Raw genomic sequence first — 27,117 nt, forward strand, 5'->3', positions numbered from 1 at the left:
CTGCGAACCAAGTGGCGCTGGTTCGATTCCCAGTCAGGGCACATAACGAGGGTGCACGTCAGGTCCCCAGTTGGGGGCGCAAGTGAGAGGCAGCCACACAGTGATGTTTTTCTCCCTCTCTTTCTCCTTTCCACTCTCTCTAAAAATAAATAAATAAACAAATAAATAAAAGAAAAGAAACCAAGTGTTTGTATCTTTGACCTTACATTCTCATGTGGAGATGAGAAATTATTAAACAGGAAAAATAAAGCAGAGAAAGAAGACAGAAAGTAGTATGGAGTTTCATCTGAGGTGGCCTTTCCCAGGAGATTATATCTAAGTGAATATCTCAGTGAGGTGAGAACCTGAGCTCTGGAGACCTAGGCACGGACGGTCCCAGAGAGTTGGAATGGAGAATGGTGAAACTGAACAAGGATCTTCCAGAAACATGTAGAAACCCGTGCAGTTACAGCACAATGAATGAAGCAAAGAGGGGTGAAGACAAGAACAGACATAGACAGGTGCTGAGCACATAGACTACAAGATGGTTGTTCAAGAAATAGTAGTTCTCTTTATTATATATTTGTATTCAATAATCATAACATAATTCCTCATGCACTGTAAGTTTTAATAATAATTTATTCACAGAATGATGAATACCCTAATATTGTATCTTGTAGGAATGGAAACTGTTTATAATTATATATCATTTACAATTTACATGCTTTCTCATCTGCTTTGTTTAATTTTACTCTCAAAAGAGCCTTGTGAGGTAGGTATGTTAAGAGGCCCAAAGACGTCAAGATATATACAAGACTAAGCATTAGTAAGTGGAATAGCACAGACTCAAACACAAGACTTCAGACAACTATTTATTAACAAAAATATTACTTGAGTATCAAATATGCGATAGGCTTCTTGTGAGAAGCCAGAAAAATCTCAGTTAAAATGTTAAAGCATCTGCCCTCAGGGTGACAGAAACCCAGAGGAATTTCAACAAAACCTCACTATTGCTTTAATGAGTTATATGCTAAATCCAGCCCGTGGGTCAACCACAGTTGGAGCACTGCAGGAAACAGACTGAATTTGAGTGGAGCGAGTCTGGGAAGACAGTGATTGAGCTAGAATTGGGGAGATGACAAGAAGTGTTTTTCCAAAGAGATCAAGCTATGTAAAGAAAGTTGCCTCCATATCCAGTTCCATCCAAACATATAGGAAATTGATCGGTATCACGCGGTGGGAAAACAGATAAGCCAGAAAAAACAGAGGGACTCAAGAATTGGGGAAACCAGAGTCAGCCACAAGAGAGAATGCTATTCAAAAAAACGGGTTAATTGAGAGTTTGTCTGTACCCTGAGCTCCCCACTGTGCTCGTCACATTCTCTTCATTCTCCTACTCCTTGCAAAAAGCATCTGTCTTTAGGCAGGAGACTAACCAGATTCCGTCTGTGAAACTCAAAAGCCCAAGAGAATGACTAGTAGGCAGTGACGCTCAGGAAAGGGTAGAAACCTGCCTGATGATAATTCTCTAGTGAAGCACACCAACCTGAGCATGCAGTCCTCTCTCAAATGCTTCATTCTCAGATATGAATGGAGAGTCATGAATCAGCAGACCTCTGAGGACAAGCTCTAACATGAAAGACAGAGAACAAAGGAAACACACCAAACAAGGGAAATCAGGAGCATTACAATATAGGGAGCAGAAAAAGTTATTTTAAAAATAGAAATAATATCTGAGACAGAAAAGAGACACTGTATTCGTTAAATAAAAGCAGAGCAAAAACCATCAGATTTTCAGTGATAAGTACAGAAGTTGAAATAAAAATGTTAGCAGAAAAAAAAATGAAAAAATTTTTTTAAAGAAACAAACACCCAGTGGCTTGCCTGGGAAGTCTAAGACTCAAATAATAAGAGTAACAAAAGAAGAGAATGGAGACACTGGAGAAAAATAAATTACCAAAGATGTAATATTAGAAAATTCCCTGGAACTAACTCACATGTGCTCAATGCAATTCATGAAGAAAGACCCACACCCAGATTCATCTTAGATCAGAACTCTGATCTAAGTAAAATACTAATTCTGTTAAACTTCTCTAGGTTAACCTTAATAGCGAGAAGACAATGGAGCAAGGTCTAGAAAAATCTGAAGATTTTTTTAAAACAATTTATAATTATATATCATGAAATTTATCTAAGTGTAAGGATAATATACCTCAAAAAGTTGACCTTCTGTGCACCTTTTCTTAAGACCCACTGAAGAATATGCTTTAAATGTGGAAATAAACCAAGGAAGAGGAAACACTGGCTCAAGGAAACGTTGAATCTTTCACAGGAGACAGGCTAGTAGCATGTCCACACTGACGGTGAAAGGCATATCCAGGCCAAAGAGTAAACCATCCAGATAGGATCAAGTTTACAGAGGCCTGAAAAGGATGTCCCCAGGACATCAAGTTAGCTGATAGTTTATCTTATGTGTTTGAATGTTTTGTGAAGAGATACATAGCACTGTCAGAAAGTTGGGGTACAAATTAGTAATGGATAAACATAAATCTAAGCCAGCTTAATTAGAGGAATGTACTAACACCTAAAAAATGGTTCAGTCTCATAATTCGGTTGTTCATAATACAAACTAAATTTAATAATATGCATGTTGACAAGTGAGTTAACCTAAAATCTGATGTAAGCATGGGAATATGGATAGTTGTGGGAGTGTGTGTATGACTGGAAAAGATGTGTGCAGAAAAACTACATCCAAATTTCCCACAGATAGAAGTCAAGCTTAATATAAGAGATGATTTTGAGTTTGGGTGAAGGAGGTATGGAGTTAATGGGAGTATGGTCTTTTTTTTGTATATGAAGCCAGAAAATTGAGCCTGTTTGTTGGTGAAGACACTGGCACTGATGTGGAGACATCCAGGAAAGATTAGATAATAGATTAAGCATAATTTCTTGAGGGGTGGGTTTCAGAGGACAGCATTGGGCAGGAGAGTTCTATAGTTGCTGAAAGCATGGATTCTGGAGGAAAACTTTTTGATAATAAAACATTGTTCTACCAGTTGATTACCGAGTGACCATGGGCATGTTAATTAATCTCTGAGTCTCAATTTCCTTATCTGTAAAATGGGGATAGTAGTATATACCTCCTAGGGCTCTTGTGAACATTAAATAATTTATTTAAAAAGTAAATAACTTAGAATAAGGCCTGGTCCCATATAAACATTACCAAAGTACCGATTGTCATTATTCTTATTATTAACAATATTATTATGAGAACTATTAATATTCCTCTGAGGTAATGAGGAAATCTACACTAATTGGTGAAGTTGCAAATAAATTATCAGAGAATGAGAAAACTGAAGGTGTTATGTATGAGATAACTTCCATTACCTTAGAAAAAAAATAAGATCCAAGTTTTATTCTCAGAGAGAGGGTACCATGGACTAGGCAGATGTGTTGTCAGAGGAAAGTGATGAAATTTCATCATAATCATTACTTCAAATGGGAAAAAGATTTGACCAGAGAGCCAGATTAGGACAATAAAATTTTTCTACTGTTTATAATGAATAATTTTGGTTTAACTGTGTGACTTGTCTTTTTGCTGTGTCAAACAGATTAAAGTAAGTTGTCCTTGGCATCTCTTTACCTGACAAACATTTCACCAACAAAAATTGTAGGAACACCATCAGACTATGTAAAATAACAGTGTTTGGTTTCTAGTGTCAAATAAGTCAATTGCATTTAGCATCTGAAAATATCTAAGATTAGTTCCCATTCATACATTTCACACCTATTTCTATCAACATAATGCCTACTAATGTTTAGATCTGAGCTATTTTCTTGTACTTCCCTACATTCAGTTTCTCTCTACATTTATAGTGATACATCTGTATAGCGGGCAAGCATATATTTTATTTTAGTCTTCTCCATCCCCCATAAACATGTCAATGAAATTGTCCTTCAAGGCTCTCCAAATAGAGCATCATGTACCAGGGCTGAAATTCTACTTAAAGTCCAAGAAAACATACACTGTAAAAGAGCAGCAAACAATCTATGACTTTGAGTTTCCCCATTCATTTTTAGGTATATAAAAATTAAAATATTTGGTTATTTCTAATCACTATTTTATTATATTGTTTTAATTATATATGAGCTTGAAAAAAAAGATTTAGAATAACAATAAAAGAGTAAAATGGTCTCAGCTAATTTCTTTATGAAATACTATAACTTCTCCATGACTCTGTTTTAATCTGCACCAAATATGTACAAATATTATTTTAAATGACAATTACTAAACAAACACTGCCTTAATTACACAAGTAACATTTATCTCTTTGACACTGATACATTTTTATAACTCCATAAAAGTATAGACTTCCAAAATATACAATGTATATATTTTAAAATAAAAATAAAATATAGATTAATTTTAGAGAACCAATATATTAAATTCTTTAATATTTATTAGTTTAAACAACACTGAACATATAAAATATTTTATAGAAAATTACCTGTAGCCACTTTATTCTTTTCATTTGGAATGTTTTTTTTTTAAACTCAAGAACTCACATATAGTTAAATTGACACAACAAAGATGTCCATTTTTCTTAGTGTTTCACAAGCATAACCAATAGTCACCAAAAAAGCAACTTACCTTTATGTGACTTAATGTAAATGTTATTTTTTCAAGTTCATACAATGTGGGTGGATTGGAGCTAATTGAGACTGAAATTATTGAAGAGATGACTCTTTGCTCCTCTTCAGAATTATCATAACTTTGAGGTTCCAATAAAAAGTTGTCAGATGATGAAAACAAGGGACCAATACTCTTATAATATAAAAATGCAACTGCAACATTGCCTATAAATCAAATAAGTGTATTTGGTGAAATTATAAAACAAAAAAATATATTTAAGCTCTTAAAATAACCATAATTGAACAGACAAAATTTTTTACTCTAAGGGAGTCATACAAATACCTAGATGCTGAAATGTGAGTCATAATAAGCTCATGCCTGAAACATCAGACCATATTAAGACATATTCCCTTACCTCCATATCTCTGAAACTGATCATAGACTGTAACATCTCCTTTTCACAAACTATATTTAAGAGAAAAATAGTCTGAAGTAAATTTACATCTCAGTCCTGACTGAGAATGAAGGTGTAAAGTGTAGTCACTTGAAAGATAATTTTTGAGTTATTAATTTGTTGTGCATATATATTAGTTAAGAAGTTATTGGAAGAAAACTATCAAAGACTTATAGTATTAAAAAAGTTTAGAATTGAACAAGTTGTGAGATCCCATTGAGTTCAAACTCTCGTCCACTGAAATGTTTTCTATTTAATATTGATGACATATAGCTATGCAATCTTGAGGGAGGAAATGTATTGTTTTTAGAGGCAGATATTTATATGCACCCCTTGATGATTCCCAAATGCAGTGTATTCACATATAACCCAATACTAGGAATGTACCCTGATCAGTACAGACTATCATGTGACTATTTTTTCCCTTCACCTGGACACTACATTTATATTAATGGATCTCAAACTGCCTTGGTGTTTGTAGCAGCTCATTTTCACTGATAGTATGTGTATGAACAACTCAACATCTAGATCTGGTATCTTTCAAAATTCTTCTTCCAATTAGGTTGTATTCCTCCTCTATTTATTGTACAGAACTATGAAACACTAAATTAGGGCTTTACAGTTAGACCTTATTCTGGGAAGCAGAAATTCTGCTTTCAGTCATTGCTCTTACTTATGAGGCCAATGATAAAGTAACTAACTGCTTTGAACTTTAGCTTTCTCACTCAAAAAGGTGGTTAAATACACTAGCTATTTACTACTATAAGGTGGAGACCAAATGAATACATGAGTCTTTTGTAAACTTTAAGATACTATATTATTATGATTATTGTTATACTTATTAACTAGAGATATATGGTTGTGTTAGATCCTTGGACAACTTAGGAAGAACTTTATCATATTCATTTGCTCCCTCAAATTTGACACCAGCAAATAAACTGAAAAGCATAAATTAATCAAATTCATAAATATAAATGTTGATAATATCATAAAATCAAAAGACTGTGATATAGTGTTGGAACTCTTCACTTCACTATGTCACAGTAATAAATAATGCTTAGTGCATATGGTTATGTGAGCTATAAGTTGCTGAAGTGTATTGCTCTTCATATTTTTCTATCTTGAGTTGCAAAAGACATTGTTTAAGAACCTTGCTGAAATCCAGATACATTACACAGAGTACTTTCTTAAACTGCCAGCCTAAAAAACTTGTATCAAAAAAGGAAATAATGTCAGTAACACATGATTTGGCTAGTGAAATTATGATAACTCAAAGGAATGGTAACTAGCCCAGCCTTTTCTATGGACAGACCGGGGCCAGAAGCAAGACCTGGAAAGCTTTATGTCCAAGTGACTAGGACCAGTTGGTGAGGCAGTCCATATAACAGTGACTTCTCAGAGGCTGTAGTAGGAGATGATGCAAAATCCATTGAAGCACCAAAAATGTAAGATGGATTTTTATAATATATTAATCATCCCTACCATTTCTAAGAAAAAATATTTAACATCAATTTTTGATTTTGGCTAAAGGTGATCTATGCCATAGAGAATGGTCTAAAATCCATTTTTTAACCTCCTTTCTGAGCATTGTTTCAGTATTTGTCCATTCTCATAATTTTGAACCTCTTAATTCCCATAATTTCTTCTAATTCTAGGTCTGATCTAGATTTTAACTCTTATGAGATTTGTATCTTTATTTTATAAAAAGATAAAAATATCCTCCTCTGCCTCCTTATTTGTTTACTAATGATACTATGTAGCTTTTAACTAATGCATGTTTTTTTTTAAATAATAGACTTTGTCAATAAATGAATAATAACTTGTAAATATCATTGAATGGGTTTCATCAGATTATTAGGCTTGCCTTTATTTTTAAGATCCAACTTTGAGGAAAACAAATTTTCTCCCTTTGTTTTCTTGAGATCAGACATTATTACTATCCCTTGCAAAAGTCGGAGTTTAGATGCATGATCATTAAATGTAACAAAACTATCATACATTCAGATAGGATCGCATCAAGAAATTGCATGACAATTTCACCACCCGTCACTATTATAAGTACTCTTACTTAATTTCTAAACACTACTCAAATCTTTGAAAATATGACAGTTTAACAAATTTTTTGAATTTGCTCCTATATATGTGTGTTCTTAGTTAATTAGAATATGATGTAATAGGGTAAGAGCCATGAGTTTGATGATAGGAAGACTTAGTTATTTTTGCTTTGTTTTATGGCTATTTCTTACCTTTGAATAAAAATTAATGAGAAAAAAATGGAGAGGATGCTATTGACAGATTAGAAAAAACATTCCACATTAGTGCTGTGAAATTTATTTAAAAAAAGACATTCTTCTGAGAATGCATGCACACCATGCTTTTTAATTTTAAAGACAACATATCTTCTTATTAAATAATGATTATGAGAACATGTGTGTAATTATATATATTCTTTTGTATTTATGACCACCAATATATTTTTTTCTTTTTTTTAGAATCCAAATATTTAATTTAATTAATTTTTTAAGTGTTTTTTTTTTCCTATTATTGTGAACAGTGACCATATGGGAAGGAGGAGGAAAGCAAGGAGGGAAAGAAGGGGAAGGATCTAGTCAAGGAAAATGTATAAATGACCCATGGACATGGATGGACAACAGGGTGGGGACGGACTGTGGGAGCAGGGTGGGGGGTGGGCTCAGCAAGGCAGGGGAAGGCAATGGAGGAAAAATTAGGACAACTGTATATTCTTGAGAAATATTATAATCCTGTTTTTCCTAAGTAATATATTTTGAACTATATGAGGAAAACAACTACAATTATTCTACTATCAGCAGAGATTTGCACTAAGAGATCAGATAAATGGTTAAATTAAAATAGTTGCTAGCTTGCCTGTGTTTAGGTGACAAGGAAAAGCTGGCCAGAGCTGTTTTCTTTGTCAACACCTTCCCTTCTAGGAAGGGTTCTGTACTATCTGTTGATATGCATAGAGACAACCTTTTAAATTCTTTGTGCCTTTACTAGTGATATTATGCAGCTGTTAACTAATGAATGTATTTATTAATGCATTTTGTCAATAAATGAATAATAAATGAAGAAATTAAGTTGGATAATCATTAAGTTACCTGCTAGTCTAGCATTCTGAAGAAATGTTTCCATTTCCTAAGAAATCCTACTTTTAGCTGAAGACTATGAAATGACAAGTGGAAAAAAATGTCCAAGCCTAAATAATAACTTTCTGTCTTTTTGAACATTATCTCTGTCTTCCTTACAGAATCATAAAATCCAGTCTCATAACGAAAAATGTGAAGGATTACAGAATAACAAATATTAGAATCTGTATGCAAATTATAGCATCTATTGGCTGACTGCAAAGCAAGTAGTAAAACTACATTTTTTGGTATGTTTTCATTAGAATCTGAACCATATCAGAAATTTACAAAGGTTAGAGTTAAAGAGAGAAGGGTGTAGAGATTATCAACTAAAACACCCCAGGTATTTATAGCTTAGTAAAATCTCCAATACAGATATAGAAAATCTGTATATAAACATCAAATAATTTTCTATAAGAAATGACACATATTATATGTAAATATGATACAATCAAGTGCACAATAAATATTTATTGCAAATCATTGTCATTGTATATAAGATGGTCAAAGTCCTACCATCTGAATCATCTGCAGCATTTCTCTTTGGAAATATCTTTATATAATCTCCGTCCACATTCATATGGGGATGAATATGATTCATTTGATGTGAATCAAAAAAGAATGCTCTGAGAGCTGAAACAAAACCGTAAAAATCATAAATTCCCTGAAATTAGTTTAATCAATGTATTTATTCAGTTAGATACTATTTCATCCATCATTATTTTATTTCAACTTTTTATTTATGACAGGTAGAATGAACCCATTCTGAACATGTTTAGACATTATAATTTATATAATAAAGCCTGATTCATGTTGAATTATTTTTATTTTACTATAACACTTATTGTTTATATTTATCTTTATTAAAGATACAACATGTATGAACACAAGGAGGATATATATCATAATTAACAAAGCAAAGAGTAAGAACTATAACATCTTAGAGGATGGTATTTGTAATATGTTATATGGAGATGGACTGAATAAAATTCTTGTAGAATAATTTCCTTACCTGGTTTATTTTCACTTTTTTCATGCAGGAACATCATAGAATGTATGGTCCTATATATTAGTCACAATGCTTGCTATTTTAATTTTGAGTAAGTGGTGAACCCTGATGAGATAATGCTTTTTGTATATCTACTGTTTCCTAGCAGGATGTCACCCAGAAAATATAGTAGAGATGTATGCAATGATTATTCCAGAAAATGTACTTTTGTTTCTTCTGAACAACTTTATCAGCATTTTCAGTTTGATCCAGGATTCCTAATGTTTTAAGTATAAGATTGCATGAAGCAGGAAACATTCTAATCTACTATATTGATTGCTATATATTATCTAAAGGCAAAGGATTCCTAAAGAGAAATTGAAATATACTACATTCAGAAAATCTGTTGGTCGTTATTAGTCAAGGTAGAGCCTAACAAATCATGAAATGACTCAGAATGGAAAGGGAGTAATGTACTCTGAGCACTTAAATGCTCTACAATTCAGGAATAGGAAAAGGTGGAGACTCTAGAAACATGGCGATGCTTACGTATTCATCCTTTATTTATGTCACTCTTGTAATATGCATCATCATTCATTTCTACATTAATAAAACAACGGCCTTCTTAATCTAAAGTATTTTAAATACTCTTTCTCTTTTGAGAGTGGAGTATTAAGAAAATGTTATTGTTTTGAAATTGACCTCAGGTTCTTACCTACAGCACTTGAATTAGTATCAAACTGAGTGGTCTTTCGGAAGTTCTTAGAAATCCTTAAGGTAGTTTGTTCAGCAGCATGCATCAATTTTGTAAGATGAATTCTTCTATGAGTTAAAGGTAACTTGTTCCAGACTATAAATGTATCCTTTTGAACAAAATTATTCACAGTTTTTACAAATTTCTGTTGAAAAAAAGTGTATCATTTAAAAGTGTTGGAATCTTTCATTAATCACAGATGTATGGGAAATATTGAAGCTCAACAATATTGAGTTAAAGTTCAGCATACTTACAGTAAGAGTTGAATTAGAAAAGGTGTCCTTGTCTGAGTTAGTGCTATTCATGTAACCCAGTAATGGTGATGATTCTGCTAATATTTCTATATATGTAATTATAGCCATCGGGGAAAGATCTTTCACAGAATTCTTATAGACTTCTTGTAGTAAAGCCACAGGTTGGTCTATGTGTCTAATCTGAACAAAAATGAGTTCAGAAAAATAAAAGCAGTTTAGAGTACTATTGGATCTTTTCAAGAATAAAAGTTGTATTTCAAATTTATTCTGAGATTGGATTTTCTTGTCCTAAACATTAATAAGACTAAACCAAAACCATAACATGCATCACTAAAACCAAAAATTATTTACCAAAGCTTAGCAAATAATTTAAAAAGCATCTAAACTACTTCATAAAAGGAAAAGCACGTTTGAGTTGATCATTTTAAAAATTAGTTTTAAAATAATTATAACAAGTTGAATTAGCTTTTAATCAACTAGAGAAACTTCTTATAATGTGATAAAATGGCAATTGCTTTAGCTGATTGTTAGTCATGTTGAGATTCACACTTGCAATCACATGACAATAGTTTTATAAGTGTCCTACTTTTTATTTTCTTTTTAAAATATTTACTATAGAGAACAAAATCTAGATTTATTCAACTGTGGCTTCTTAAAATGTGGGATGGGCCTCAAAGTGTTTTTTTTGCTATTTTATTTATCTACTTTCTTTACATATTGGAAAGAATTTTCCAGTATGTTGAACAGTGATAAAAAGCATAAATTAAATACTTAAAAGTCTTCCTCAAAACTTTGGGGATTTTCAAATTGATCCTATTTGTGTCTCAGATAAAATACTTAGATCTTTAGATGTATATATGTAAATAGTTTCAACTCTTCATGATAATCAACTGCTTGTTACATTTTTTGAAATGTGACATTGAAAAAAATTTTAACTAAATCAAAATGTCAAAGTAAAATAAAATTTTAATTTAACTAGTCTACTTACTTTTGTTAAAGTTTTATCAATATTTGCAGCAATGCAGACATTATCTAAGTGGCAGTCTGCATTCACGTTTTCTGTAGAAGAAAATAGATCATATAGTAAGTTTTAAAAATATTTTTCCAAAGGTGATTATATTGATTCCAATGATTTTGCTTACATATTTAAACATCAAAGACACATTCCTAACATGAGTTTTATTTTTATTTGATATTTAAGTAAATGAATTTAACTTTTCATTGTTCATTATTTCAATGATTTTATTATGATAAAATTTATTAATTTTATATTAATTAAATAAACAATATTTTATAGAAGATAGAAGAAATATGGGTGTTAATGAGGTCTTCTATTAAGAAAATGATTTTTTTCTAATTTCATTTTATAGACAATAAAGGAATAATACTGGCACATTTCTTGGAGGTATAGCTCTTTGACACCTCAACACTGTGTAGTACATACTTTACATAGTTGTTGGATAACTTACCTTGGCAATAAGTGCCATCATTAGGTGTGAACTCTGCTTTTCCTGTGGATGTGTGATAACCTTCCCTGCAGGAGCAGTTATACCCACCATCCACGTTTAAACATACTGCATGATCACCACAGGCAATTGGTTCACTACACTCATCTATATCTGGAGATATTAGAAAAGGTAACTTTTTAATTTAGTACTCATATAGATGTTACATTGCTTATAATACTATTATGTACAGTTAATGATTTCATAACAAATTTTATAAGAATGCAAGAAAATCCCATCATTTGGAAAAATTACAGAGCTAATTTAGCTGCATATATTTGTTTGACCCTGATTTATCCAATCCATTTTGACAGTGGATTAAAAATGTTATCCATGAGAAAAACCCTTCAATTGTTTTCTGAATAGCATGATTCATCAGCTAAGTCATTAAAGTAATTTTTGTCATTGACTATGTAACATTTAGTCTTAATTTAATAAAAACCCAATTTATAACATGATTTGTTTTTGAGTATTAATCATAATTATACTAACTTGGTTTAGATAAATCTGGAGACTAAAAAAGAATAGCCCTCTTTCTTTCCAAAGCTTCATTTTTGCATATGTTAACCTAAAAATTAAGATGTAGCAGACTGTTTGATTCAACCCTCTTAAGATTTTACAACTTATTACTTTTGTTCAGATTATATTATATAATGATTCTTAAAACACACCCAGCATCGATAAATTAAAAAACTGTACAGAATTAAATTTTAGATTTTTCAGTAGCCATATATCAAAGCCACAATACAAATAATAGGTTTTAAGCTCACATAATTTATGTTCTTAATTCAAAATTTTACATACTACAGTGAAATATACCTTAAAGTAATAAATACAGTATAAATACTTTGCCATTAGGCAGAGTTCCAATAGGGAATGATTCCAAGTGCAGTTTGTTACCTTAAACTAATGCAAAGATTTTTTGTTTCCAGTTTAGCTCTGACAGCGTAGAGTTGCTCTATTCTAGATTATGAATAAATTTGTACTCTTAAGTATACAATTTCATTTTTAAAAACTAATAGAGTTGTACAATGTTGTTGGTCATAAAAAAGGAAAAAAATCAAAGTTTAATTAATATATCTAGTTATTTATCTTAAATGTATTGATACTATTTTTTCATTTAAAAATGCAATAAAGGTACATAAAAACATTAAAACTCACACCACACAAAACTGAAACTGACAATAAATGTCTTTCCAGATTCTTGAAGAAATTTCTATTAGCTGGAAAAGTGATGGTACTAGATTTAAGAAGACAACAGGGCTGAAAAAAGGGAGAAAATCCCTTATTCTTCTGCCAAGTTACCTATATATTCATGATCTCTGCTGCCCAGAAATCTGAGTATGTTATTTTTGAAGAAACAGAATTGTTGCTCTAGCATCTTCACCCACTTTCTCTCATTTCTGTACATGGGTTCAGATACTGCCACTCAAAAAAAAAAAAAAAAAAAGACAACTTAAAGCAAGTGATGAGTAATAATAGCAGATTAAATCTTAGAATATGGAGAACCACCAGGAAAGCATTCCAGGTTAAGCTGAAAAGAACCCAGGTAGGAATGCAGACTAGGGTTATTATTTTTCATGAAGTCAATGAAGTGAGAAAAAAAGTATGAGAAAGCAAAAGACCAGTCCTTTTTGGAGTAATGCTGAAGAAGTAACAAGACTAAGCAATGAGAAAACAGCCCAAAGAAAGTGCAAACACATCCATGAAGTATTATGAACACACCAATTTCTTTCTTGGATAAGAAAGCTATGGTTCTGAATACCAGTGTTTCATATTTTTAGATGGCTTTTATGGCTTAGCATGAAACATGGTGTTTCTGTCAATTTCAAAATCACTTAAAGGTGAAACATTTCTTGGGAACTTCACCCCACACCCAATCTCTAGGTGACATACAAATCTTGCTCTACAAACTCAATTTCATCTTCCCTCTTGCAGTATGGACATGAGTGTACACCATCTCGGTGCTCATGGCTGACCGTTTCAGCTTTCCCCTGTGCGTCCTCCTCACCCTGTGGTGATTATGCTGACGTCTCTGTTCTAGTTCAAGCTCTCTCACCGCCACTCACTAAGCTAGTTAATATCCCAGAATGTCATCTTTGGACCAGGTAGAGTATTCTAACTGCCGAATTCACCTACTGACAAGATGGTAATCTGTAAAAATTATGAGGTAGTATCCTGAGAGACTAGTATTAAAGATTAAAATATGCAAGTTTTTATATTCTGACTCCAAATGTTTTAAAAGAATATTAAATATCTGACCAAAGTAATGTTTTTTTTTCAAATCTTAATCATTTCATTGAAGTAATGCTTTCCAAACTATTCTTTTCTTGTTTACATTTTTTCCCATTACTTTTTGTAAAATGTGGATGTGAGGTTTGCTGAATTTGATATCCTTTCCATTTAGGGCCTCAGTTGTGAAGCTGATTGAGCTTAAATGGGAATGGAGTGTGTGACTAGCACAACTGGCAGTGTGCCAGGGTAGCCAAAGAATGTCCACTATCCTCAGCTTATCATTCTATGCCCCTTTACTACCCAGTAATATAGAGAAAATCATAAAATATTGACAAAATATCCCATGCCCAAATGGGAGGAAACTCGATTCTCCAAAATGAATGTGACTGCCACTTTACAACAAGGTCCACACTGACTTCTCTCGCAATTTCTTGCAAGGCTTAACTGGCTTAGAGCTAATAAAATAACTATGGATCATCCCTAACTTTTATTATTCATTAATTTGGGGACTTTGGATAATGCTATGAAAATACTCTTTAACTACTAAGAATTCTTTTTCATAACAAATCAGGAAATGAACATGAGGTGTTTGTAGTAGTGCCTAAGATGTAATAGTATCTGATATTGTAATTAGAAATCAGATCCAGTAATTTTGTTTATGTTTTTTCTTAATAACAGGAGCCCTGTGAATATGTGGGTCTGAAGAAAACAGACTGATAATCAGTGTCTCAGGTTTCTATATCTTGGAACTTGAAAGAGAGCAAAAGAACCCCCACTCCTTCTTAATGAAAGCAAAATAACTAATATGTAATAATTTCAGTCACGCTAGAATTGACATACCATATTTAAGAATTAATCCACTTTTTCCAGTACCAACCTAACTCTTGACTTAATAATGCTAACTTGGTTTCTCTAAATGTAGGTACCTCATAAAAATCATTTGCTTGCTTTGCACATCAAGAATTTCATTTGCTACTTTTTCATCAATAAGTTTATACTTTTTTATGCCTTCAATGAGCCAACCCAGAAGAATATTATCAGTATTTTATTTCAAAATATGATCATAGGATTGTTCTGATTCTTACAGTTTTCATCAATAGCTGAATTTTCTAAAATTTTTTAACTCACAAACTTCAAAGAAAATATAAAACGTTCAATTGGAAGTAATTTGCAGAGACAAAATTGGATGTTGTTATTATTCAAAGCCAGGGAAAAAATCTGAAACTATAAGAGTACTCAAAGAAATAAGACATAAAAGATTATAAGCAATAAACACAACTCCTAAGCACAACGGTAAACATGAAGGCCTTCTTGGGTTCTACTCATTTAGTGATGGAGGAGTCACTTTGCTATTGAATACCATTTGTGAAATGCGAGTCTGGAATAAGGTCTCTGGGAAGCTAGGCACCTGAAGTTTTCTTTCCCTGTGATTCCAAGATGAAGAAAATTGCTCATGGTGCTAAATCTTACTCAAAGCCTTCTGCAACAAAATTACATTATCTGTGTTAAATTGTGTTTGAGTATAAATTAAAGGTAAAGAATTTCACTTGAGTCATTTCCTGACCTGAACTGGAGTTTTCCATTATCTATTTATAAAGATTCTTAATGACTATGATTACCAGACCTGTCAAATTTAAGTATCTGCTAAACTTCCAAGAGGCAATACACCACAAGGTGATACACTAATGTATAAAGAGAATAGAATTATGGTTTTCTGTTCAAATTCCCTGAGGATTATCAAAATGCACAAGAAAAATTAATCCAAGTTTGGAAAAAATAAATAGCTGCTCTGCTTCTCAGAAAAAGCTTAATCCTTAAGGACAACAAAGTTTTGAGAAATAACAATTTTCTGGAGAATGAGTTTTTCACTGAATAATCCATCAAACAAAACAGGTAGAAACTGAACAACTCAGTATTGGATACTGAATTTTAATATAATTATTGTACTTACTGATTACTTAAAATAGTTAAAAAGGAAATTAGCAAGAAATTAGGGCCCTTCTCAGTAATAAATTAACTTTGGGAGAAAGTTCTAAATTACAAATGTATTACACCCTCAAGAAATGTTGGTATTAAATAATCTTTTTGTGTATGTTTCTCTGTGTCTGTGATTCAGTTCTTTTCTAATATAGGAATTCTATACTTGTAAGGAACACAGAGAAATATAGTCCTTTGTGAACTGAAGCATATTAAGAATAAACATGGTCAGATAAAAATGCAAGGTGTCTTCTGGACACAAGAAGGAATGAAAAGTACTATTAAAACTGCATTACATTCCAGGGGTTAAGATGTCACAGTTAGATATTTTCACTTACTGGAACATTTCTAGTAAATATTGTAGTGCTACATAAGTAGAACTTAACTATGAAAGGTAAAGTACTCAAGTTAAATAACATCCCAGGAAGACTAGCAATAAAAGTATGTGTAGAATTAAGAAGAACAAAGAGTGAGGTACTCTTGGCAGAACTTCATGTTTATCCTGTTTCTTAAATAATTGTAAATCTATATCCCAGTAAAAAAATTTTGCTGAAAGCACTAAAGATAAAATTATTATTCAACAAAATGATATTATTTTCTCTTATTTTAAATCTTTTATGGCCCTGCAAAGCTTGATCCATGGCATTTGCATGATTCAGATCAATGTGTGAGGTTTTCATGCCCGCTCACTTCAGTCTCCTGTGGAAATAACAATGGCTTTTTAGATTCAAGACTGTGATCTAATCCTCCCTTTATCCTGAGCAAACTGGGAGCAACCCTTCCCTTCCCTTGGCTATAAAATGAGTAGAATAAAATCTTTCCTGTTTACATAGCAGAGTAAATGTTATGAACCACAGGTACATGATAATTTCTTTGATACAGACATTTCACTGATACATTTTCTTTGAAAGTTATCTGCTAGCTCATCATGTTGTTAATAATAACACTGCCAGACTTCTGCTCAGTTTACTGATGAGAATCTCACCAGGGACCTAATTAAAGGCCTTCGTGTGATCAAGATGAACTTGGACCTCTCTCTTTTATCTAACTATGTAAAGTAGAAGCAGCACATTATTCCTGTCCATGTTCCATAGGAAGTCCTGAGCTCTATTCCCATATCTACCCCTGGTTATGTGGTTTAACTCTTGGGGCCTAGTTCATCTATCAAACTTGTAGATAATTAGCAACCATAATTAATTATGCTAGTTATTGGTAAACTGAGCATTTTTTTTTTTTAGAAACAACAATAAGTTGATTTATAATTTATTTTCAGATGTAAAGTCTTTCGCTTCAAAGAATCTGCTTCTGGAAATTGTTCAGCTTTCGAAATTTCTAATCTTTTCCTCTCAGAATATCATACAAACTCTATAGGATCTGATAAACCAAATGGATAACCACAATACAATAGAAGAACATTTAAAAACATCTAGATATTCTCTGCAGACTCAGTGTATTTCACTTAGGGTTTGAATTTAAATTATTACCAAGCCCAGAGGATATTTTAGTGAAACTGAAATGACTTTCTAAATAGGACTCTAGTGTTCAGAAAACCTTGATGCAGAACTTAAGTGTGACTAACTTTTTGAAGGAAGTAGTAAAGCAGTAGGACAGTTCTTGTATGAGTAATGCCTACCTGAACATGTTCAAAGAAAATGAAGAGCCCATTTCAGCATGCGCACTTATAAAAGCACCAATATCTTGTGATGCAAGCCCTAATTTTCTTGTATTTTAAAGTATAAATATTTATGCTGTTGTTTGTCATCATGGTTCATGGATTTTGTTTTGTAAACTATTTTATTTTTCTCAAAAAAAAACCTTTTTCTTATATCCTTGGATAAATGTTCCATAGAAACTGATTAAAGAACATTGGAGAAATAAAAGAATTAATGAAGTTTCTGAAAATATTTAACAAACAGGGTATAATCAAGGACTGACAGAATTTGGTTTAAATATTATTTAATCTATGGAGGTAATAAACATTAAGAGATAAATACAAATTTCAAGTGAGATAGTTGACTTACCTATGCAGATGGTCCCATCATTAGTAATAAATCTGTCTTGGTTACTGCTGGATCTAAAACCAGGTTCACACATACAATAGTAACTTCCCTCTGTGTTAGTGCAGTTAGCATTTTCTCCACAGGACTGGGTTAAGTTTCCACATTCATTATCATCTGTGGAAATATAAATTTAAAACATTATTTTTATATAATTGAAATAAATTCTTAGTGTTTTCCATTAGTATTCCTTAGTATTTCCATTGGCAATATTGACTGTTAAATAGTTTAAGGTAATTCAATGTTTTATTTTTTCCTTGAAGAAAAGTTAATACTAAAGAATTCACATTCTATACTTGTTTCTTTCTTGTTTATAATGTAAACATTTCTTTGTAGTTGCAAAACAAAATAGAATCTCTAACTTCAAAAGCAGTGAATATAGTTGTTGAATCTATAATGAAATATTTTTCATATTTTATATGTAAGTTAATTACAATGTCAATTTGTGAATTTATAATATTCATTATAATCAGTCAAAAGTATTCTATAAGTTAAAAATGAAAAACCAGAGATTACAAATTAACATGCTCCACTTTTTCACTACAAGAATTTTGAATTGGCTCTGCATCCCTTCATTTATCCATTAATGCATTAATTCATTATTATATGCCTTATATTGTCCTAGAGAAGAGTACACAAACACACAAAATTTATGTCATGGCCCATGGTCCTAACTCTTGAGGTTTTTTTTTGATTAATGTTTTTCTTTTTAAAAATTTTTAAATTAAATTTATGAAGGTGATAATGATCAATAAAATTATATAGGTCTTAACTTACAATTCAATAATATATCATCTGTATATTGCATTGTGTGCTTACCACTCAGAATCAAATCTCCTTCTGTCACCATGTATTTGGGCCTCTTCCCTCTTTACTGTCCCCACACCTCTTCCCTCTGGTAACCACCATACTTTGTGTCTATAAGTTTTTGTTTGGTTGTTTGTGTGCCTTGTTTGTTCATTTGTTGCTTTCGTCTTTATATCCCACATTTGAGTGAAATTATCCTTCACGGTGGCCAAGACATGGGAAAAACCAGTGTCCTCCATAGATGGATGGATAAAGATGATACAGTACATACATAAAATGGAATACTACTCAGCCATAAGAAAAGATGAAATACTGTCATTTGTGACAACCTTTAGATTCTTATAATAAAATTTGTCAGAAAATATATAGGTTCATGAACCCTTTGTAAAATCAGAGAGCAGACTTATATCACCTGTCAAATAAATAGAAAGCAAGTGCTTCTTAGAAGTGTTCATGATGAGCTGCAGGAGAAAGATAATGTTTTCAGGTGACATTAAATCCTGTTGTGGGTTGAATTGTATCTTCCCAAAGGAATGTTTAAGTCCAGATCCCATGTCGGTGAATGTACCTTTATTTCAAAATTGGACCTTTGCAGAATAATAAAGTTAAGACAAAGTCATAGTGGATTAGCTGGGCCCTAATCCAATAACTGGTGACCATTTAGTATGTGGAAAATTTGGACATGGAGACACAGAGGAGAAGGCTACAGGCAGACAGGGGCAGAGTTTTAAGTGATGCAGCTGCCAGGCAGGGAATGTCACACATAGTTGGCAACTGGTAGAAGACAGTAAGAGACAAGGTACGAAGCATGGGCTGTTCCAATACTTTGATTTCAGGCTTCCAGACTCCAGAACTGTGAGAGAATACATTTGTGTTGTTTTGAGCCATCAACTTTGTGCTAGTTTGCTAGGGCAGCCATGGAAAACTAATTGATCCAAACTGGTCAAGCTAGGATAGGTAAGTATTGGTCAGATGGAGAGAAGGAAGGTCACTAAAGTAAGTAAAAAAACGTTGGGCAAAGATGCAAACGTAAGGGTGATTGAGTCATTTCTGAAGGCAGAGGGAAGCCTAATTGAGGAGCAGAGAGAGAAATTGTAGGGAAATAGGTGTAAAAGCAAGTCAAGCTTGAAAAATGTCTTGGATTTCTATTCTCCATTTTAATCAAGCCAAATTTAAATTCTTTTTAAAGAATGAATTGTATAACATTTAATTCATACACAGGATATTGCACACATATAGTGATAACTAGCATTTGGAAATTTTTTTTCACACTTTGTAAATATCAATTCACTTAATCCGCACATAAGCTCTAGGTAGTAGGTACCATTATTATCCTCTTGGAGCGATGAGGAAGATAAGGCATAGAGAGGAAAAATTACTTGCCAACATCACATAGCCATTTAATTGCAGAACCAGGTGTTTTGATTTCAAAGCCTATTCTCTTAACTATTGCATCCTGCTCTCTTTCTGAATATCATTTAAAAAAGTCAAAATATATACTAATGTGTATTTAAAGAATTATAGATCTATTTTGAGAGAAGGAAAATGAAAACTCTATTTGCATTATATTTTAACTTAAATGTTATTTCTGCTTATTCATTTTCAAACTTTAAGGATGTAAGTATAGAAGCTAAAGTTAACATTGGACAGCTAACTAGAGGTAAATTCTCTTTTTTCATAAATGACTACTATAAACTGATCATGTAAAATCTGCAAATCCTAGCATATCAAGATATTCAACCTATATTATTTTATTCTATTGTTTTATTTACTATTTATGTTTTATTACTTTTATTATATTAATTATAATAGGCCAACTTCTATAAGTCTATAAAAACATGTAATGACTCAGGACAATAAAAGATTATTTAATGCAGTAGTCAGAAGCCAGGGTTACTGTTCAGGTTGATGGTGTGGTTTCTTCCGCAATGTTTCAGGGTCCCAGGCATGTTTCACCTAATGGCTCCACCACCCCATAGGACCTCCAAGCTGTCTGTCTTCATCCAGGTGGGGAATTAGGATTAAATAGAGCATAATAGAATATGGGCTTTGCCTATAAATGGCACCCAACACTTTCATCCACATTATATTCATCAGAATTTATTCAAATGGCTGTACCTAACTACAGGGGAGGCTGATGGCTGTAGTCAGTTGTGTGCCCAAGAAAAAGAAAGAAGGGATTTTGAACAGCCATAAATCTCTGACATACTTGTTTTTTCACAAGTATAATGATACCTGTATAATGAAACCAGGTCCATATAAGAATACCAAAAATATTACCAAATATAAGAAAAGTTATTTGATTAATAGCAAACTCACATAAATTAATTAATTGGAACACAAAAGGGAAGATAACATTATAAAGTTATAGCAATTTCCTTAATCAATAGATATGATTTAAATTAGGCATATCCATTGCATTAATAAATTTCACTCTTCCCCTGGCCAACTATTATGCATTTTTTAATATATCTATTTATATGGATATATATATATATATAATTAATTTATTTACTTTAGAGAGAGGGGAAGGGAGAGAGAAAGAGAAGGAGAGAAACATCAATGTGTGGTTGCCTCTCATGTACTCTCAACTGGGGACCTGGCCTGCAAGCCAGGCATGTGCCCTAACTGGGAATCAAACCTATGACTCTTTTGTTCACAGGTCGTCACTATACATTTTAATTTGATATTTGGTATTGTGCCTTTAATGGGTAATAAAAGAACTATGGTACTGTCTCTTGCTTGCTAGAGCCTGGGCATCTTGACGGGCAGTTGAATGTAAGCCAAGAAGAGCAGGAAGTGTGGGTATGGTGAAAGAAGACTGAAAGGCTAAATAATAGACTCATTCATCTTACTTGAGTGGGGAAAGAGGCCAGAAAAGATTTCACTGTGTCTTGAAAGACGAGGTTTTTCTTGCATTACATTTTTTATATTATTTTGTTTTGATATAATTTGACATATTATGAAACAGTTAAAAGATATCATGAACAGAAAAAGAAATAATGTAATTGATGTATTTTCACTTTCTACCTGACTATAGGATGGTTTCCTAACTTATAGCTGCTATGGAAACCCCTTTAAACCACGTCTGCTATGGTTACTATCATGGACCAGGCACCATGCTAAGAACTTCATATACATAATCTGACTTGCATTTTTAATCCTCATATAAACCCTATGAGACATACTTTATCCTCATTTTACAAATAAGAAAATCAAAATATAAAAAGTTGGATTACTTTGCTTCAAGGAACACAGCTAATAAGTGGCAAAGTTGGATTCAAGCCTAGGGTATTGTGAATACCAAAATGATCTTATTTTTCTTATATACTGCATCATTAAAAGGGTTCATAATAGTAACCACTACCATCTATTGATTGTTTACTATATGCTAGTCATTGTGATCAGAAGATTACTGTAAAATGGAACATACATTGTGCTTACCTCAAAAGGCTGTCAAGAGGATTAAAGGAGTTTATGTGCAGATGATGCTTAGATGGGTACCTAGCATGTAGTAAGTGCCATATAAAGGAATGCCAATCTCATTTAAAATCAGTATTGTTGCTATGTCATTAAAATAAACCATAAACCCTATTTAAAATTCTTAACAGCTATCTGATTTTTAGCATGTAATTAAAGTCCTTCATAAGAAAAGGAGACTTATCCTTTCTTTATGTAGAAGTGAGCTTCCAAAGTCTGGGAATCAGTTTAATCACTTATCCTTATATATATAAAAGATATATGTAAAAATTTTATAATGTAAGATGTCAAAATGCTCAGGGATTCCATTAGTATGGGTAGGATATTTCAATATGAAGTACAAAAAAAAAATCAAGTGAATTTCCCCATAATTTGGTTTAAAAGTTCCAATTTAATGCTCCTCATCTACTTAATGTAATTTTTGGAAGAATGCTGAAAGGAGACAAAGAAAATAAAAATAATTTATAATGCTATTATATTAATCTTTTGAGTCACCTCCATTTTACAGTTAATTCAGGTGAGACAGAATATCCACTTTTGTGTATGGCTTAAATAGTACCGTAATAACATTTTTGTAAGAATTAGTCTATGTTATTAAAAGTTTTACAAAACATCAATGAAATGATGGTATTTCATTTTAGTTTGTCCAAAAAAAGATACAATTTATTTTACAGAAATTCCCTGGAAACAGAATGTCAAATGTTTAAGACTTGTCCTTGACTCTTTAGTATTCCATGAGATCCCAAAACTCAACCAATGTAAAATCTTCATTACTATGAGATTCTTTTTCAACCCAGATCTATCTTATGGTAAGACTTGGAAGACCCTATGTTAGACTCCCTTCCTGGCCTGAGGCAGGCCTGTCTCTGAAACAGAGGAACCAAGCATCACCTAGAATATCTTTTGCTCTGAGCACACCCCTAAAGCTCTACTTTTGGCATACTACTATTTCAATTGCTTAGAAAAACCAGTTGAAATGAAAAACTAGTCAGCGCATGAGAAGCGAGACCATTATGTCCAATGTTTACAGGGATGGCAGACCTAGCCTCACACCTAAGATTTAGTTTTTCACGTTATGGCAACAGGACTTTTTTACCTCACCATAGGCACCACTCTGACACTGTGAGCTCTAATCTCACATACCCTTGAAAATTTTAAACTCCAGCATGTGGCCTGATTTATTCTTGGGTGAAAAAAAAGAACAGAGCAATAGAAGAGTTTTGAGCTCCCCTAAGAGACTAGCTACTTGGACACATATGAACAAAGGTTGACTTCTCAAAAACTTGTGTAGGCTAAGCAGGTACTAATTAACATTTTGACTCCACCAGGTGCCAGAAAATAGAAGGCTGGTGTGGCTAGTGATACTGGGGAGTTCATACCTCATCTAAAGAATTTAAATTTTTTAAAATTTAAAACATATATTTTAAACACTCTGCTAAGATTTAACATTTGGCCAGACATTTGTCACTCCTAAGATAAAGCACATAGAGGTTGGAGGAATTGAGTAAAATTGCTGAAAATATCATAATAAAGTAAGGTAAATTGTGAATGATCTTATATAAAATGCGGAAGTGGTAATACTTTACTAACATAGGTATATTTAATTATTAATTTACCTATTCTGTATACAGGGTTATATTATGCCATTGGCCCCCAACCTTTTTCTCATCAGGGACTGGTCCCCCCCCCCTGGGGTGGGGGGACAGGGGGAGTAAGAGGAGGAGGAGCTCAGCAGGAAAGCTTCACTTGTTTGCCACCCAGTTCACAACTTGCTGAGCACCGGGTGCAGGGGGAGAGGGCAGAGACAGGGCTGGTATCTGTCTGTAGTCTTGAGTTTGGGGATCCTTGTTAATTATGCAACCCTATATGACCATATATGCATATATACTCAGAAAGCAAACATATATGTCTATGAATGCATATAAAATGAGACTGCTTTATTTAACTGAGAATGGCTCACAAATTGAACACGAGCATTTAAATCAAGTTAAATAAAAATATTTCATATACATTAGTTTTGATTCAATTATTCAGTTACTCAAATATTTATGGAGTTTTTCAGTTCCCAGATGTGAATATGTCTATAATGGGAAATAAGTAAAAATTAATCAAAAGTCAGAATCAGTGCCCTGCTGTCAGAGTTCACATTTTAAAGCAAGTTAACACAGGAGCATATAATTGAGGTCTTATTAAAATAAAAAGTTTCAATTTTTATCTTGAAATTTGCCTGCCTTCACAGCATACTGGGAAAAGTTCATATTAACTTTAAAAGGATTGTGCTCTCAGATGAGTTATTGGTAATATAGAGAATGATGAAGATTGTATCCCCTGTGGTCTATAAAAACGATATGCAAAAGTGCAGTGGAAAAGGACTCAGTAGGTCTGCGGTATTGGTCAGGGTCCAAGAAAATGAGCCACTTTATATTACTTGATTGTATTTCTAAAAATACTTGAACAAGCCAGTATGTTATTTGAACTCTAACACATTTTTAAGTCTTGAGTAACATATTAATAGGAAAAAAATAAAAGAGATTGACAATGATTTTTGTGTGTTTCTCTACTGTGTGGTTTTGAGCACTTGACCTCTTAACTTCCTTATCAAGAATTTGAAAATACAAATATTTTGTTATTTAGCTTCGAATCTCCTGCAGTGAATATACAATATGGATGTATTCCCTAATGGTCTGGCTCAAATCTTGTTCCATAAAATCCCACTTACTTGGAAGTAACCCAAAGTAATATATAAATTGAATTATTTAAATTGCCATATACCTCCCAGTGTCCAGCTTCATAATAATTAATTTTCAAGGAGATAAGTTTCTTTGGTTGCAGATAATATAGGAAAATAGAAAACCAATTCCTTTGTGCTATTATGTTCATTGTTAAAATCAATTTAATGACAGTGCTACCAAATCTCATATTTCTACATTTAATCCTTCTTATGGGGTTATAAAATAAATATTTAGATTAGAATGTCACTTGAAAAATTCACTGATACATTTAAAATGGAGATAAATTTTTAAAATGTATCAAAAACAGTTAATAATAACTATTTGACATTCTTTCAGCAAAAATTCTTACTGGGTTATGTCTAATACACTGAGCTGAGGATGGCAAAAACAAAGGCATGCACACAGTAACAGGATCCATGGTTACTGGAGGAGATGGACAAAGATCCAAATTATTAGAATGCAGTATGTGTAACAAAGAAAAAAGGCATCTAGTAGAACAGAGGTAACTGCAAAAAGAGAATGGTTTCCTCCACAAGTTTTCAGGATAAAGGGTGAAGGTAATTTACAGGACAGGTTTGGAAGAGGAAGAAATACTTGAGCCAGGCATTGAAGTATAATATAAGAAGAATTTAGACCAAAAATGGGGGGGCAGTTCCTATAATCCATTCAAACAAAGGAAAGGGTTCACCAAAATGCTGGAAGCCTGCAGGAGTAGCTACTTTAGAGATCTCTGTTGTTGAACACTGGGAATGAGGGTAAAGATGGTAAAAATCTGAGCAGGAGGCATGGCCTAAACTGGGAAAACACTTGCCAAGAATTTAGGACTATAGACATTGGATAAAAGATGGCCATCATCAGATTGTATGCAGTGAGCAAGTCAGATGTGATCGGAATCTCAAAACAGTTTTTGAAATATAAGGGAAACTAGCTAAGAACCAGGTAGACCTGATAGAACATTGCAAGCCATAAAGAACTAGAAAGGGGGTGGGCTATATTTCAGAGAGACTCAGTTATTAAATCAGTGATCTGGGGAGAGAAAGGAGAGTGGGTAGGATTAGACTAGATTAGGCATGAATTGAAAATTATGTCATCTAACTAATGGCTACATGTGAATCTTAATAATGTTATTTTTATTTTTGTGTGTTTGAAATATTTCATAGTAAAATAATTTTAAAAATATCAGTGGGGATTTGAGACTAATTAGATTAGGAGTTACTTGGAGAGGGAAGAAGCAAGCTGACTCCCAGGTTCTGACCTCGAGGCATTTGGTAGGTAAATTGATACACTGAAGGCAATAAGAAAAGGCAAAGGAGGAGTCTTCTGGGTTGAGAGAGTGCGTTCACTTTTGGGCTTGGAAAAATGGAGGAGACTATAGGACATCTAGATAGAACTATCAACTCTTACATAGTCAACCTTATGCCATAAATTGTTTAATCACAAGGTGGAGCTCAAGACTCCCTTCTTTTCTTCCAGAGAAAGCATCAGAATCAAGACCCTGGCATTTACTCAGCTCCAGGGCAAGGAACAAGCCTGTTGCCTTCCTTTGCACTAATCTTTAGATGGATCCTCTCTCCAGACTCCACCTGCTTTGATCTCAGTAGTATGAATAAACTTTGCCATAGATATTACTGCATCCTTGCTTGTTTTTTCTTTTTCTGGTTACTTGGGTTTGCCTCTTCCTACCAACTGAGTGATGACATCCAGAGTTTAGAATGTAAGAATAGAGAAACTGGAGCAAGAAAGGCCCTTAATACGTTTTTTTGTTTTCAGTGTTGGCCAGAAAAATTATTGGAGTTCCACATGTCCCGACTAGCTTACCAAAAAACAACACAGGGGATTAAAGTAATAAAATATGTATATGCCAAAAATAAACATTTTCAATACAGGGGTTCCAAAAATGTGCTTGAGTATAGCAAATAGACTGCAAGAATGTGTAAGTAACAGAAGTCAGAAATTTGAGCACTTACAAGATCGTAAGTACTTTAGTTAATATAGCTATTGTAATAATCATAATCCGCATGTCCTTTTCCCTAGGAACAACTGTAAACCTACTTTTGCCAACCCCTATACAGTATTTTTGGCAGCATGAATGTACTGTTGGAGGTTGGCTACTCAG

General features: G+C 32.9%; 1 protein-coding gene across 1 annotated transcript in view; it reads right to left on the minus strand.

Annotated features, from left to right (window-relative positions):
- The window catches only part of ADGRL4 (adhesion G protein-coupled receptor L4), a 117,591-nt gene that overhangs the window by 33,659 nt on the left and 56,815 nt on the right, over positions 1–27,117 (minus strand). Inside the window, exons 3-9 of the mRNA XM_090271689.1 lie at positions 17,947–18,099; positions 11,678–11,827; positions 11,197–11,267; positions 10,209–10,388; positions 9,916–10,099; positions 8,729–8,845; positions 4,631–4,836 (exon numbers count right to left, since the gene is read on the minus strand). Of these exons, the coding sequence (XP_090127815.1) occupies positions 4,631–4,836; positions 8,729–8,845; positions 9,916–10,099; positions 10,209–10,388; positions 11,197–11,267; positions 11,678–11,827; positions 17,947–18,099 (1,061 nt within the window). The remainder of the gene's footprint in view (positions 1–4,630; positions 4,837–8,728; positions 8,846–9,915; positions 10,100–10,208; positions 10,389–11,196; positions 11,268–11,677; positions 11,828–17,946; positions 18,100–27,117) is intronic.

The sequence above is a fragment of the Furipterus horrens genome, unplaced genomic scaffold (genome assembly GCF_987537825.1).
Source record: "Furipterus horrens unplaced genomic scaffold, mFurHor1.1.pri manual_scaffold_3, whole genome shotgun sequence".
Classification (NCBI taxonomy): domain Eukaryota; kingdom Metazoa; phylum Chordata; class Mammalia; order Chiroptera; family Furipteridae; genus Furipterus; species Furipterus horrens.